Source organism: Gouania willdenowi, chromosome 22 (assembly GCF_900634775.1).
Source record: "Gouania willdenowi chromosome 22, fGouWil2.1, whole genome shotgun sequence".
In the NCBI taxonomy this organism is placed as follows: Eukaryota; Metazoa; Chordata; class Actinopteri; order Blenniiformes; family Gobiesocidae; genus Gouania; species Gouania willdenowi.
The window spans coordinates 32866008-32883166 of NC_041065.1; the positions used below are offsets into that span (position 1 = coordinate 32866008).

General features: G+C 37.2%; 1 protein-coding gene across 1 annotated transcript in view; it reads left to right on the forward strand.

The window, feature by feature from the left end:
* Nucleotides 1–15296, forward strand: part of hs6st1a (heparan sulfate 6-O-sulfotransferase 1a) — a 66985-nt gene extending 51689 nt beyond the window's left edge. Inside the window, exons 2-4 of the mRNA XM_028437484.1 lie at nt 11989–12211; nt 12893–13141; nt 14439–15296. Coding sequence (XP_028293285.1) covers nt 11989–12211; nt 12893–13141; nt 14439–14738 — 772 coding nt within the window. The 3' untranslated portion in view covers nt 14739–15296. The remainder of the gene's footprint in view (nt 1–11988; nt 12212–12892; nt 13142–14438) is intronic.
* Nucleotides 15297–17159: the final 1863 nt, after the last annotated feature.

Sequence of the window (17159 nt, forward strand, 5' to 3'; positions counted from 1 at the left end):
ATCAGAATATATCGATAACACAACATTAGGGATTATGTCATTATTTATTAGTCTCCAAAAAACATACAAAATGATGGAAAAATACACAACGTGACAGCAAATATACTAAAATAACTGCAAAACATTTAAAAAATTGCACAAATATAGCTCAAAAATATGCAAAATGTCTGCAAAAATGCACAAGTATAACTTGAAAATATACATAAATGCACAGATATATTTTGAAAATACTCAAATGTAGCTTGAATGTATATAAAAATACACCAATACAGATTGACAGTATACAGATACAATTTAAAAATGGACAAAATATGCACAAAAATGCATGAATATAACTTGAAAATGAACAGAAAAATGAGTCATGTCACATAAACAACAGCATAGCTACATGTCTGTGTATTATAAGTAAGGCGTTTTCATTTATGTTGAATACTTTCCAGCTCTGGTGTGAATACGAGTATCAGTTTGATTTGTTTTGCCTTGAACACCCTAACGCCCCCCCTCACCCATAGTAAACCCCCATCATTGTGTTTTTACTGCTGCTCGCCTCACATTCAGAATCATCATTACCTGTTTCACTTTTTCCACAAACCACAGCTGATCATTTCCTTCCCTGACATCCACAAACACGTTCCCACTTCATTTTTATCAAACATGTATTTCTCAGAGATGGTGGAATTCCATTTTTACTCCCATTCCCAGACTCTGTGTTTGTTGAGGGTCTTTTTCTACCAAACTGGGTTATAAACAACTGTTTTATTGCTCTACGCGTAGCGTAGCTTACACCCACAGGCAACTTCAGCTCATTCATCACCATCTGTCCTTTAAATGTGACTTTTCCTAAACTAATGCCAATGCAATCATCTCATGTTAAACTGTAGTTTAGTCCATGATGATGGGAAAATGATCCCAAAGCTAAGAGATTTATATTTAATGATGTTTACAAAATGCAAAATTATTATTTATAGCATTTAGAAAAAAACACGTGGCCCCAAAGTAAACACAATGGATCCAAAATACACAACATGACAACAAATATATATATCAGTTATCGGCCAGATTTTATCGGACTGCATCTAAAACCTCCGATATGAGCGCTCCGATAAGTTTTTGTTTTTGTCCCCGCCCTCAGGTGTTCCCACCATTTACTGGTAAAAAGTAACTGAATTGTTAACTATTGTTCTCTGTTTGAGTAACATCACTTGATCAAGCCTTTTCTAACATTCCACACTACAAAATAAGTCATAACATGATAAAAGTATGTATGAATTGTACTCATATTGATTAAAATTGATATCGGTATCAGCCAATACTCAAGGCTGCAATATTGGTATTGTATCGGAAGTAAAAAAGTTGTATCGGTACATCCCTAAAAAATACACATGACAACAAATATTAGCAAAGTTACAGAAAAATACACAAAATGACAACAAATGTATGAATAATTACTCAAGATAACTACAGAAATACAGTCAAATAACAGTCAAATAATACAAATTGTGCACAAAAATAAGCAAATATGACTCATGACACACAAAACAACAAAAAATAATAGTAAAAAACACACAAACTCTATAGTTTCCTGTGTTAATGCTCTGATTGGTCGTTACTATTCTAACGCTGACATGAATGTTGATCATGTGACCCTTACATGTTTGTGTGCGTGAGGCTGAATAATCTACGAGTGTCTCTGAGCTCATCCAACAGCATCCATCGATGACGGTTGTAGAACCAGGAAGAGAACACTTCCCTCTTTCTGACTATTCTAATCATTTCTATCACTTTGTGGTGGAGGAGGAAATCAGATTCACAGCATACACCACTAACACGTCTGTGTGAATAATGAGCTGTGATTAGCGCTGTAGCTACAGGGCTAGCCCTCCTCCTCCTCCTCTCTGTCTGTGTCCAACAGTTCCCTGAGCTGCTGCCAGTTCACTACAACACCACATTCCTGTTCAACATACTTTTACACTCTGGGGATTCCCTCTCCTCCTCTCCTCCTCTCATTCTTTGTTTTCTTCTGTTGCTCAGCTGCAAACGTCCATCAAACAGACTTTATTCCTTTGTCTTTGATTTACTATCGGGGGCTCTTTAGTGAACCATGCATTACTTTAGTGTTTTAGATACAGTTTTGTAGCAGCTACTTCCTGCTTCTTCACCTGATCCTCTTTATAAAGAGAAGCGACCACCAACCAGGGAAACACTTTGTTAGAGACTTCAGGTACCATTCAGAGAAGGATCAGAATTTAAGATACGTCTCAGTATTTACCGAATAAATAACACTTCTTTAGTGTTGAAGCATCCGCCAAAGACACAAAATTGAAAGAAAAACAGACAAAACGACTAAAATACAAAAATGACAAAAAAAAAAACTTACAAAATTAGAGAAAAATACACTAGAGTACAACAAAAATACACACAAACATATAAAATGAGAGCAAAAATACACAAAATTGACATTAAACAGTCAAAAAAACGCTAAAAATTATGCAAAAACAGAGAAATGTACAAAATTACAGATATACAAAATTAGAAAAAAATACACGAGTACGACAAAAATACACACAAACATATAAAATACACAAATTTGACACAAAACAAGCAAAACGACTCATAAACAACAGGTTTGGGCTCTGGTTTAGTCCTGGTTTGGCTCTGACATCACGTGAGTATTGATGTCCAGTCGTTAGCTACACATGCTAAAGCTAACATTAGCCTACCTGTTTTACAGTGAAAAATATGTTTTAAATGTGTGATATTGTTTGTAAACATGTGGGTGAGGGGTTAGTCCATGTCATAGATCTATATTTACAGCTCAGAAGATGAAATCTGTCAGATTTGTGCGAGAATTGATATTTTCTGTCTTTCTGAACGTCCGTTTACAGAGAAAAATCGTGTGTAAATGACATATTTTCACAAAATGTGCACGTGAAGCTATATTTAGTGTCAGATTTACATTTCTGTTTGATTTTTGGTTTAAGATTAATTAAATTAATTAATTAAATATATTTAATTCATGATAATTGTCTGTTTTCCATAATCTTGGAGAATCGAAGGCTCTTGTTTATTGTTGCATTTTAGTTGTGATGTAGTGACACCCCGTCTGCGTCGTGGCCTTTTACTGCCGTGTGTATGTGTACGTGTGTGTATGTGCGCCTGTGAGTGAACAGGAAGGATTGAGTGTGAGTCAGCTGAGGTTCAAGTCTTGACATGTTGTTACTTTCCTCGCCTGCTTCGCTCTCCCTTTTATAAACACACACACACACACACACACACACACACACACACACAGATATCGTCTGCGTTCACATTCCATCTGCTCATTCTTATTTCAGCACAAACCGCTCCAGCTAGCATTAGTTGTTGAACTGCACTCAGTGTAAAAACAAAGAACATGTCGTTTCCGAAATGTTCAGAAAACTATAAGTAGAAGGTTCAAACTCGCTGCGAAAATTTAGCAAAAATGATGCTATATGGTGGCTTTTGGTGTATTATATTAGTATAACTGTGGTTTTACTTTTGTCTATTTTGTAGCACTTTTCTTAGCATGATGTGTTTTTTCACCTAGTTTGTGTTTGCATGATGTATTTAAATCTGGTATCCATGGTAATGATGACAAAGAATTGAGCATCATTATCAGTTTATCTCTTTCCAGTTGAAAACATACCAACTTATAGTATAGCAGTAGTACGGGGGCGTGGTCTGTTAGTAGTCCTCTGTAGAATACTGTCTGGTACTGGAACATATCTGCATGATTTACATCATTTTTCTGTGGTTTGCTTGTAGTTGGTTTTGGTAAAATATTTAGTTGTATCAATGCACATTAATATTCATAATATATCTCACATATACCCTTACATTTGTGATTTTCATAACCCAGTACCCTGGACGCAGGACTTTTAATTCATAATTCATGATGATATTGATTATGAATGTTTAAAAAAATCCATATTCAATTTCATAGAGAAGAATTAAAAACATCTTCAAAATCTACTTTTTTACAAATTTGGTCTGTGAATTATTCTTACTAGCGACTCTTTTCTTTGTTGAATATTTCTTAAAGATAATGTTTATTTAATTTAGTGAATTCAGTAATGTTATGAATGTTAAGATTTATTATCTTTTTGGGGAAATGTTTAGAGTTGTTTTCCTTCAGTTGCAGCCGCCAGATATTTGTTTGGACCAGCAGAGGGCGCTGGTAACCCAGTGTTTGGTTGGGATGCAGCTATTCTAGCAGTGAAGAAGAGATGCTATGCTAGCAGACAGAGCTAATAGAAAACCCTGACTTTTACAGATATTCGCGTATTATTACAGATATTTTTTCAGTGCTAAAGGGGTAAGGAATCATTTATGAACATGTTTAATCGTAGAAGGCGGTCAGAAAGAGACTAGTAGGTCATTCCGCCCGCCGCCTACGCTTCTGGACATCTCTGAAAAACGTGTAAAAACATGTATGCTAATCCATCATGGTTGTAAAAGTTAGGACTTGATTTTCCATTTATTTTAGTTTCCAAGTGCTTCACATTAGTCACTAGAAATCATTCTTTGTTGTTTTCTTGCTTTTTTTCTCTCTCATTTAATGTCGTTTGTGTTTCCAAATTTGTCGTAATTTCATGTTTCCTCTCTTTAAAACTGACGTCTAGCAAACATTCATTTCCATGGCTAATTCATTCCCTCAATAAACAGACTTCAGTTAAAGTCATAATATTGTGATTTATGGGACGTTAATGTTCCTCAAACCTTCTTGTTTCAAGCATTCACGTTTAAAGGAAAGATTTCTCACCACAAAATGAAGTGGAGCTCCATTTTTAGAGGTGAGAAAAGACGCTGCTGCTGCTGCTGCTGCTCTGTGGGTCGATCTAGTTTCAGCAAACATCTCCCAACTATTAATAAATCACGGCTGCTGCTGGGCTTATATGGTCAATATGGAACAATAATCAGCACTAAGAACGTTTCAAACACATTGTGTCTTCCCCTCGCTGCTTTAACGTAAAGACAAACTAATGACGCTCACAAACTGGTGTGGGATTTTATCCTCAATAAAGGAAGTGAAAGTATTTTTTTAGATGCAGTGAGCGTGTGCAGATGGTGATTTGTGTGACCCACAGGAAACGACCGTAACGGGCCCCGGCGCCGCGTGTTTCCTGGTGATAACGCTCCTCCTGTTCACCACAGAGCAGCAGACGCTCGTTTCTGAACATTTCTGTGATTAATTGTTGCTTTAAATTACATTCATCCTCTAAAAACATCCATGAGGAGAATCAGAAGAAATAAAGCTGTTCATTCTGACAGTTTTAGTCGACTAATGACATTAAAGCGACTAAAACTGTTACACACTGGAATCAAATGTTGATTTTACATTTTTTTAAAAGCTAATCAAATCTAATTGATCCAAGTCTACATAAATGTGTTTTTTTAAGAAGTTTGCATATTTACAGTAATTTAATTTTTATTTATAAGTAAAGTCAACTTTTTCTTTTTTGTCACACTGTTGCAGATTTAGTCGACTAAAATATATTAGATGGTATTAATGATTGTAAACACAAACAAACAGATTTGATGTGATCAATGAAATTCTGATTGGATTTCATCCCATGTGATCAATTTATAATTTAGTTTTTATTAGTTGATGAAATTATCAGTATGTTAGAAGATAGTTTTAAAATGTTAATATTATTGGGGTTGTCAAGATACTAAAATTTTCCAACACAATGCCAATACTCAGGCAATTATCGGTACTCAATACTGGTTTTTTTTTTTTTTTAATACTACAGCGATTATAATGAAATTATACCTAAAATGCAATCAAAATATTTAAATTATTTAATTAACAAGAAAAATGCAGAACAATATCGTCTATTACAACAAACGATGAACACAACCACAGAAAAAAGAATAATAATAATTATAATAATAAAGAGTCGTGCAAAAAGACTTTTTCATATGTTGATACTTTTGTCGACCCGAGTCCGGTAGGTAATAATAACTTATGGTTCCATTGTTGTTGTGGGACGTCAGACAAATGATTTTACAGAAAAAAAAGTCGGACTTCACCACGTAGGAGCTCCGCCTCCAGGTGGCGACCCCCGCTGTCATTGGAAGTAGTCGATAAAAATCTTCTTGCTTGTTATTAGGGGTGTCTCGATCCAATATTGATATCAGATATTGGTCCGATATCAGCCAGAAAACAAATATCGGATTTTATCGGACTGCATCTAAAATCACTGATATTAGCTCTCCGTTAAAATGATCAGCTCCAGCACTTCTATCCATCTAACATTCCACACTACAAAATAAGTCATAAAGGTATGTATGATTCATGCTGATATCGTATCGGATCAATATCGGCATCGGCTGATACACAAGGCTGCAATATCGGTATCATATCGGAAGTGAAATAGTTGTATCGGGACATCCCTACTTGTTATGGGACATGTTGTGCATTTCTGTTGTCCTGTTGTGTATTTTCTAGGGATGTAACGTTTAATCGTAAGGCAGTTAAAAATCGATTCATAGGTATCACGGTTCACATCGATACTGTGAAAATTGTGTGGCAGCGGGCGGAATCTGCTAATACTTTTTCTGGCCGCCTTCTACTTTTAAACATGTTCATAAATAATTCCTTACCCCTTTAGCACCAAAGAATATCTGTAATATTACGTGAATATCTGTAAAAATCACGTTTTTCTATTAGCTCTGTCTGCTAGCGCGTAGCATCTCTTCTTCACTGCAAAATATCTGCATGCCAACTGACCACTGGGTGACCAGCACCCTCTGCTGGTCCAAACAAATATCTGACGTAAATACAGTGAAATGAGTCCAATTTAAGTCCAATTGTTATGGCACAAAATACATTTTCAGTTGCACTTTTAAAAAGAACTGTTATGCAGTTTTGCATTGTTTACTATAGAACCAGAATTTAAATTAATAGGCTTCTTCTTCATTTGTATTATTCCTCTATTTATTTCATTCAAGATTTATTTTTAGTTAAATTGCATTGTTTTGAATAGTTTATCAAGGGATTCTTTTGACAATGAAAAATAAAAGGAAAACAGTATAGATTTTTGTAGTTTTTTTCCCCAAAAAATAAAGGACTATTTGTCAGTCATCATTTGTCTACAGTCCCGTTTTGTAAAATAAATCGTGAGAGAATCGTATCGGGAGATGAGTGAATCGTTACATCCCTAGTATTTTCCCTGTAAAATGTATATTTCTGTTTCGGTTGTTTGTTAGTACTGTGGATTTGCAGTCTTTTTTTTTTTTTGTTTGTTTTTTTGTCTACTTTCGTTGCCATTTTGAGTCATTTTGTGTGTTACTGTTTTCATTTTGCTCATTTTTGTATTTGTGTTGTTTTTCTTGTCTTTAACTGTATTTTCCTACAATGTTGGATTTCTTTGTATTTTTTTTATGTATTCTTGATTTTTTTTTTGGTTTGTTTTTGTGATTTTATATGTTTCCTTTGGGGGCCACATAAAATTAACAAAGGGCCACATGTGGCCTCCGGGCCACCAGTTTCCCATATCTGGTTTAGGTTTTAAAAAAAATGTTTTAAAGCTTCTTAGTCTGAAATAAAATATCTCAGTAAAGTTGATCAGTGTGTGTTTGAGTGAACATTAGTTTGGACTTTATTTTGATGAAGAGCAAACATTCCTGTGTTACCTGGAGGGGGGGGGGGGGGGATGGGGGGCTCAGTGGAACAGCTCACACACTTTAAATGTGTGTAACAAACAACAACTCTGTGTGTGTGATTTATTTATGTGTGTGTTAATATGTCTGAGCCTTCATTATAACAGGAGACATAACTTTGATAAATCACTGAAGCTGGAGGCCCCTCACTGTTTTATACAGCATTAGAAACTCATTGAAATGCACTTTCTCTCTCTCTCTTTCTCTCTCTCTCTCTCTCTCTCTCTCCCATCATTCTGTCCTGGGTGGGCGGGGCTAAACAACAGCTCAATGTTTTTTCACAGCAAAGGAAGCAGAGAGAGAGAGAAAATGTCATGTGTGATTTAATAGGTGTATTCTTTCCCTCCTAAAGTCCCAGTGAGCACACACACACACACACACACACACACACACACACACACACACACACACAGCAGCTCTGGGCTGTGTTAGGAATGCTGATAATGTCATCAGAGGAATGTCTATAACGTGGCCCTGATTGGATCAGGTCTGAGCTGTAGATTGATGGGATTTACACACACACACACACACACATGCACACACACTGTGGGAATGTGTTTCTATGGCTGTGATCTCTCCTGCTGTCCTCATATTGAGAGGAATCGTTGGGGTGGGATTTCCCAGCTTTAGGCTCATATATATATAGTGTGTGTGTGTGTGTGTGTGTGTGTGTGTGTGTGTGTGTGTGTGTGTGTGTGTGTGTGTGTGTGTGTGTGTGTGTGTGTGTGTGTGTGTGTGTGTGTGTGTGTGTGTGTGTGTGTGTGTGTGTGTGTGTGTGTGTTGCTGCTTAAATCCAGGGTGTGGTTTTTTTTGCTTTGTGTTTTTTTTTTTTTGTTGCACAGTCTTTAGTTTTGGAGTTGTTTCAGAGTCCAGGAGGTCCACACACACACACACTGCAGGATTTAGTCTGTGGATGTTTCCCTAGGCTCGCACAGAGCCTGATTTAGAGTCCACTTGTCCAGGATGTGTGCAGTGAGTCTGTTGTTGGACTGAGACACAGATTTAGACATGTTTTAATATCACACACACACACACACACACACACACACACACACACACACACACACACACACACACGCTACTGTTCATCAAACACAAACACCACAACTGTCTCCTGAAGCCAAGAGATTTAGTCATGAAAACAAAGAGTGTGTCAGAGGTGAAAGTAAAGAATTAAAAGAACTCATGTTACTGTAATTGAGTAGCTTTTCTGGGTACTTAAGTATATTCAGGGTTCTCGCCAGCACTGTTGCGAGTAGGAGCCCCCTGTGGTGTAAATTTGATCCCCTATGGTGTGATGTTGTTTCTTTTTTTTTTTTTTTGATATTGTCTTAATGAGGGGTGTGGGAAAAAATCGATTTCACGATATATCGCGATTCTTTTGGGGTAACGATTTTAAATCAATGTATTTATTTTTTTAATCGATTAAAACATTTTTTTTCTGATATATACTCAATATTTTTCTTAATGTATTTTTCATATTTTGGTGGACGTGTGTTTTCTACTGCTGGAGACATTGTCACCTCTTTGCGTAGCAGCCTAACTATGGGCATGTTGACCAGCTCCTGTTTTACATAAAAAGTGCCCTCCACTTCCACACCTCCACTCCAGTAGATGGCGCCGTAGATATAATAATAATAATAATAATAATAATAATAAATAGGATGTTTTGAAGCAAATGGTTACAAATGCAGTACCTTGATTTTTCATCTCTAGGTTTCATTTTAATATTAACTGGGTAGAATATTGAAGTGTATTGTGATAATATTGTATTGTGATTCGTATCATTTTGCAACATCCAATACTCACCCCTAGTCTTAATAACTGCTGCACAAACGTGTTTATAACAGTCCCAGTATTACTGCAGGTCCCACGTTACCTCTGTTATATTTGAAAAGTACATTTTTGAATCAAATGTTATGTTGTCTCTACCATGTGTGTGAGTATTTATTAGTGGAGGACCTATATGTGTGTATATATATATATTTATATATACAGTATATACCAAGCATGAGTAACTCTATCTACATTCATCATCACCTTCACCAATTACACTATGAACTGGAACAAAGATAAAATAAAAATTCAACTTTATTTCACAAAATTTGGCCGTCAGACGGTTATAAATTTAAAAATACCCAAACCCCCCTACAACACTCACGCTGGTGGCGCTCACTCACACACCACGTGATCCCCTACGCTGTGAAGAAACATTCCTGGTGAGGACCCTGCTACACACCCCTAATATTTATTATCCATCTACACACGACGACTGTTCACCTGAGACACACAGCGTGCGTGCGTGCGTGTGCGTGCGTGCGTGTGCGTGTGCGCGTGCGCGTGTGTGCCTGTTGCAGAGTGGCAAATCTGTACCTTTGCTCTGTACGCACACACACACATTGTCCTGTGTGTGTGCGCCTAATGAGAATGTGTTGATTGATTAGACTGCAGTAATTGTGTGTGTGTGTGTGTGTGTGTGTGTGTGTGTGTGTGTGTAGGTCTGAATAGGTCCAGGTCTGGTGGGACCCCGTTACACACACACACAGTAACACATTTTACACACACATTACACACACACACAGTAACACACATTACACACACACACACACAGTAACACACATTACACACACACAGTAACACACATTACACACACACAGTAACACACATTACACACACACACAGTAACACACATTACACACACACACACAGTAACACACACACACAGTAACACACATTGCACACACACACAGTAACACACATTACACACACACACACAGTAACACACATTACACACACACACACAGTAACACATTTTACACACACACAGTAACACACACACAATAACACACACAGTAACACATTTTACACACACATATACACACAGAATAACACACATTACACACACATACACATTACTCACGCACAGTAACACACACAGAATAACACACACAGTAACACATTTTACACACACATTAACACACACACACATTATTCACACACACAGAATAACACACACACACAGTAACACATTTTACACACACATATACACACAGAATAACACACACAGTAACACACACAGTAACACACACACAATAACACACAGTAACACACGCACACACTGAGTCATCCTCAGGGTAAACCTCATAATTGTTGTCATGGGGACAGATAAAGGATGTTTGCTGTGATGATGAGGAATAAAAAGTGCTGATGTTAGCAGTTATCTTCTTCCTGTTTCTGTGACCTGATGGAGCCTTCCTCTTCCTCTTCCTCTTCCTCTTCCTCGCTGCCTGTCTGATTCTCATCTTGTTGTACAAATGTTCTTAATGCATCACAGCACTGCTCCATGAATGCTAATATTTCTGTTCAAAGCCTGAGACCACAGACAGAGTCAGAGCGTGGGAAAGCAGTGCAGACATCGCCCCCACATGGTTGAACTAGGAACTGCTGAGATATTTAACCTGTAGTTTTAATCTATGATCATTGTGGAAAATATCCAAACATATATAGATGTCATTGTTTTTAATAGAGGTGAATGATATTATTGGACGATATTTGACATAAAATGTGATATAGGGTTGACATCAGTATGAGTTTTGTGCACATTATATTATATTATATTATATTATATTATATTATATTATATTATATTATATTATATATATATTATTTGTGGAATACTTAACCTACTATTTACAACATTAAGGAACTATATAATGGGACCTACAACTAGGTTTGGACCATAGATCCCAGTAACTAAGATACTTAGTAATAGATCTATGACGTATAAGGTATGATATTTCATCTGGCCTGGTTTGCATTAATATTATGATATTGTTATAAATCATATACAGGACTATAATAGAAACTAAAACAGGGCAGAAATAGTTGCACCACATGACATTTAGACACTTTCAATAACAATAGAATAAATTACAGAAGTCTTTAGTTACATAATAATAATCAAAGTGCATAATATAGTAAGTTACTAAATATTTGGAATATTTTTATGCATTTAAGTCTTTTTTTTAACTATTTATCTCTTTTTCGTATGTCAGACAAAATATGTCAAAAAGACATTTTTTCTGCAGCTGCTGAATACAATATAAAGTATCTATCTGAGTAACTTTTAGAATAAAGTAATCAGTATTTACTTTGTTCTATTCTTCAACTAGTAATAATTAACTGTAGTTTAAATGAATATTTTTATGTTTCTGAATGCATTAAACAGCCTGAGTTAATGCTAACGCTAAAGATAAGAGTTCTCCTAATGCTAAGCTAACGTTTCCCTCCTTTTCTCCACAGAAAGTTTTACTACATCACTCTACTCCGGGACCCCGTGTCGCGCTACCTCAGCGAGTGGAGACACGTGCAGCGCGGCGCGACGTGGAAAACGTCTCTGCACATGTGCGACGGACGCACGCCCACCCCCGAGGAGCTGCCCTCCTGCTACGAGGGCTCTGATTGGTCAGGGTGCACCCTGCAGCAATTCATGGACTGTCCCTACAACCTCGCCAATAACAGACAGGTACGGGAAGTACGCTTCCTGCACTTTGATTTACAAAATAAAAGTTGTCATTTTGTTAAATTATTAAAAAAAAATATTTTTCTTTGCTTTTTTCTTTTTTTCATTTTGTTTTTCTTCATTTTTCAATTTTTTTCCTTTCTCTTTTTTCTTTAATTTTCTCTTTTTTCTCTTTTTACTGTTCTTTTTTTCTGTTTTCTGTTTTTTTCTTCTTTTTTCATTTTTCTACATTTTTTCTTTCATTTTCCTGTCTCTTTTTCTTTTTCCCCTTTTTTCTTTCCTGCCTTTTTTCTTTGCTCTTTTCCTCTTTTTTTCATTTTTTTTCTCTTTTTTTCCTCTCTTTCTTTTTCCCTTTTTTTAATCTTTTTTCATTTTGTTTCTTTTCTTTTTCTTCCTTCTTTTTTCATTTTTTCCTTTTCGCTTTTTTTCTTCACCCCCCCTTTTTTATTATTATTATTTTTTTTCTTTTGTCTTTTTTCTTATTTCCTTGTTTTCTTTCTTTCTTTTTTCTGTTTTCTTTTCTTCTTTTTTCTCTCTCTCTTATTTTGAAAACAAATAAAGTGTTTTGTGTTGTTAAACCTTATTGTAATTATTGACATTAGCACAGACGCTAGCTCCAGTTAGCTCGCTAACCGCTGACCCTTCCTCCCTGTGTCCCTCACCCTGAATGGCTGCTGTTTTCAGGTGCGGATGCTGGCCGACCTGAGTCTGGTGGGCTGCTACAACATGTCTACGGTACCAGAGAAGAAGAGGGCTCAGCTGCTGCTGGAGTCGGCCAAAAAGAACCTGAGAGACATGGCGTTCTTTGGACTCACCGAGTACCAGAGGAAGACTCAGTTCCTGTTTGAGAGAACCTTCAGACTGAGGTTCATCAGACCCTTCATGCAGTACAACAGCACACGGGCTGCTGGAGTGGACCTGGACAACACCACGGTTAGTGGAACACACACACACACACACACATCTTAGATTTACACAGAAACGCGGTAACGTGAAGAACAGACGTGGTGATAACTTTATGCTTAAAGCACATTTTCCAGGTTCAGGCACCGTTATTGGACAAAAGCTCTGTCACACAGTCATTGCATTTTTTGATAACAATGAAAAAGACAAATATATTTTGTCGTCTTAAAACATTGAAGTCACTTTTTCACCCATAATTTAAACGTGTGCATTTCTCACTGTTTTTTTGTTGTATTTATATTTTCACATTTTTCGTTTAGTTTTTTGTAGATACTTTAGTTTGTCTTTCTAGAAACTTTAGTCTTTTGACTAAAATGCAACTTAGTTTAAGTCAGTGGTTCTCAAACTGAGGGTGGTGCCCCCTGGGGGGGGGCGTGACGTCATGAGGAGGCACTTTAATGGCTTTGTTAAATCTTCTAGAGCAAGAAAATTATAAAATGTTTTTTTTCTTCTGCGCTTCATTAATAAAGAGCTTTGTTACTGTTCTAAAATATGTGATTGCAAATGTTTTTATTTTTATGAGATTTGCAAAAGAATACCCCAAATTTTATTTAATTTTTTTCCAAAAAAAAGTTACACTTTTTACCCATTTTTTAAAACATCACAATTTGGGGTCCCTGTGGGTTTATTATTCTTCAAAGTGGGGCGCAGCAGAAAGAGTTGGGAAACCACTTATTTAAGTCATAATTTAGTCATAAGGACTATTTTAGTTATAGTTTTAGTCGACTAAATTACATGAAGATTTTTAAAAAATAAAAACATTAGAGTTGATGCATATTTTTAAAGATTCACTTAACATTTATCAATCTGATATTGATAGTAATAAGGTTTGTCCCGCCTTCAATGTAACTAAAGTAGTTTTGATTGGATACTTTCCATAAAGGAAACTTGGTTCTTATTGGATTTCATCCCTTGTGACAAAATTATTGTTTAGTTTTTATTAGTTAACAAAAATCTCAAAAATGTATTGTTGCTCTTGCCCCCCCTGTTATGACGTCACAACCCCCCCCAGGGGGCGCGGCCCCGAGGGCGGAAACCACTGTCTAATCGATAGAGCTTTTTTTAGTGAAGTGAAGTTTTAAACATATTATTAAAGTGTGTTTTTGCGTCGTTTCCTTTTGTAGGTGCAGTAAACTCGTGTTTTTATTTTTTAACATGTTATTAAAGTGTGTTTTTGCGTTACTTGCTCATGCAGGTGCAGTAAAGTAACGTTTTTAACGACCATATTAAACATATTGAAGTGTTTTTCTGTCACTTCCTGCTCCAGGTGCAGAGAATCGAGGAGCTGAACGAGCTGGACATGGATCTGTACGACTACGCCCGTGACCTGTTCCAGCAGCGCTACCAGTTCACCAGGCAGCAGGAGAGGAGGCAGCAGCGCCTCAAGAACCACCTGCAGCAGGGCCACCGCGGCCTGGGGCTGGGCGTCGGTCTGTGGCCCTCCCGCGGCCGCCAGAGCCTGGCCTCGGCCCAGGAGGAGGGGGGCGAGGAGGGGGGCCGGACGGAGGAGGCGGGGTCTAGGCTCCCCACCGAGGACTACATGAACCAGATCATTAACCGCTGGTAGCGGGGGGAGGGACCAAGAATCAGGCCCCGCCCCCGCCATCGTCATGTCTGAACAGAGCAGAGATGAACGCTAATGCTAACGCTAACCTCTGATAATGAAACGATGACCGTGTGAGCGACAGAGGGACGATGCTCATCCGTCATGTGATTTTAGGATGATTTTCAAATGTTATTCTCCTTTAAGTTTACGCTTTTTAAACACATTTCATTTGTAAAAACACTGAGACCAACGTCGCTGCCTGAAGAAAAAGTGATTCCTTCTTTTTAAAAAAATGGTTTTATGAAGCAAAAGAATTGAATTTGTGTATAACAAACAATAGCCATTACAACTCCCAATGCTCCCAGTTCACTGGAAAACTCCCATTATTACCCACGCAGAGGCTGACAGCCAATCACAGAGCAGCAGCAGGTGTAAGGAAGTCCAAAGCAGAGCAAAGGGATCCTCCACTGTTTTTACAAATATGTCCTAAAATCATCTAAATGTCCTTATTAGTAAATCTATGTCTAACAAAACATTTTATAATGCACCATATTAGTTTTATTAACTTTATTAACTACTTTCACTTCCTGTAAACATCTCATTGTTTTCTATTGGAGTGAAACATTCAGCCTGATTAAAAAGAAATTAAATGAATAAGGTTCATAATAATGTGTTTCATTAGACATAGATCTATAATAAGGACATTTAGAAGATTTTAGGCCATATTTGTTAAAAAACAAACAAAAAATAGTGGAGGATCTCTTTAACTCAGACAATAATGCTAAAGATGCTAGCTGAGTAGCGACTGATCGCCATGGCAACGTGAGCCTAACTTTCTCCTACTTCCTGTTTTTCCTGAGCAACATTTTTTTCTGAGAATAACGTCAGGATGCACAGCCGGGGACGAGGGAGTACAGATGTTCTGCCACATGTGATTAGTGTGTGTGTGTGTGTGTGTGTGTGTGTGTGTGTGTAAATAGCATGTACAGGGCGCAGTTTGTGGGCGTGTTTTGTAAATAGTTTGACTGAATGAATGAATGACTTCCATTAGCATCACAGGGAAGAAAGCCAGTAGCCCCACCATCTTTTTTTACTGGTCCCAGTATCCTGACCAGGTCAAAGGTCACATGAGCACTGAATCAGTAGAAAGAGGTTTAATAATATATGTTATAGTAGCAGCTCGTCCTGGGACATTTCTGGTGACTTTTTTTTTTTTGTTCTGAGCGACTACAGACTTTATTTTTTTACGTCTGTTCAAAAAGTCATTGTTGTTCATTGAGTCGCCATAGTAACAGAAACGTTTTGGGTTTAATTTCCTGCAGAGAAAGCTAACACTGCTGTGTTGTTTAACCCCTTACTTACATTAATGCTACGTCGCTAACGTCACAAATATCCACTCTCACAGATTCACGTTAACATTTTCTGTATTTGACCAATGATTGTTGGAGGAAATCACTCTGCGTCGCCATGGCGACAGTTTAGGGAGTAACGATGTTTCAGAATGTTTTTATTGCCCTTTGACTTTAAGGTTGGCGTAAATTACCTTTGATCATTTAGAATATTTTGCATTTCTTGAAGAAAATGTAAGTGAGGATACAAAGCAGAAATTCACTCCTATTTGGCTGATGGAAAAAAAATTGTAAAAGAGCTAACCCTTACAACGATGATTACAACAGCAATAGATATTTTCAATTACGTGATTACAATTGTAATTTGACCCCAACCCTTCACCTTTATGTTGAAAATCTTTTTTAATCTAAAAAAAACAAACATTTGATCCCATTTTTCAGACGTTGGAAATCAAAAGAAATTCTACATAAATAATTTCAACCCCACCCCACACACACACACACACAGACACACACACACGCACGCACACACACACACACACACACAGACACACACACACACACAGAGAGCAATAAGGAAAGGTTGGAAAGCACGACGCTGGTTATCTGAATGTAGGAGGAAGAAGCATCATCATCCTCCTTCAGATCAATGATTAATAATCCTGTCGATCACTCTTATTGATCAGCTATTTTTTAATGATCAGAGGTGATTAATCCAGACTGAGACGATCATTTTTGCTTCAAACTAATGCAACAGGACAAAGAGAATGAATGAAAATGGAAAAATCATCATGTGTTATTTTCTCAATGATGCTGCAGCCTCATCATCGTGTGTGTGTGTGTGTGTGTGTGTGTGTGTGTGTGTGTGTGTGTGTGTGTGTGTGTGTGTGTGTGTGTGTGTGTGTGTGTGTGTGTGTGTGTGTGTGTGTGTGTGTGTGTGTGTGTGTGTGTGTGTGTGTGTGTGTGTACTGATTCCAGGATGTGTTGCTGTAACACTATATTTTGTGTATCTGATGTCTTAACATGTGCGTGTGCGTCGATCCAGCTTTTATTTCTTAATGACGGCAAAAATGAATCGTCGAAACATCAATTA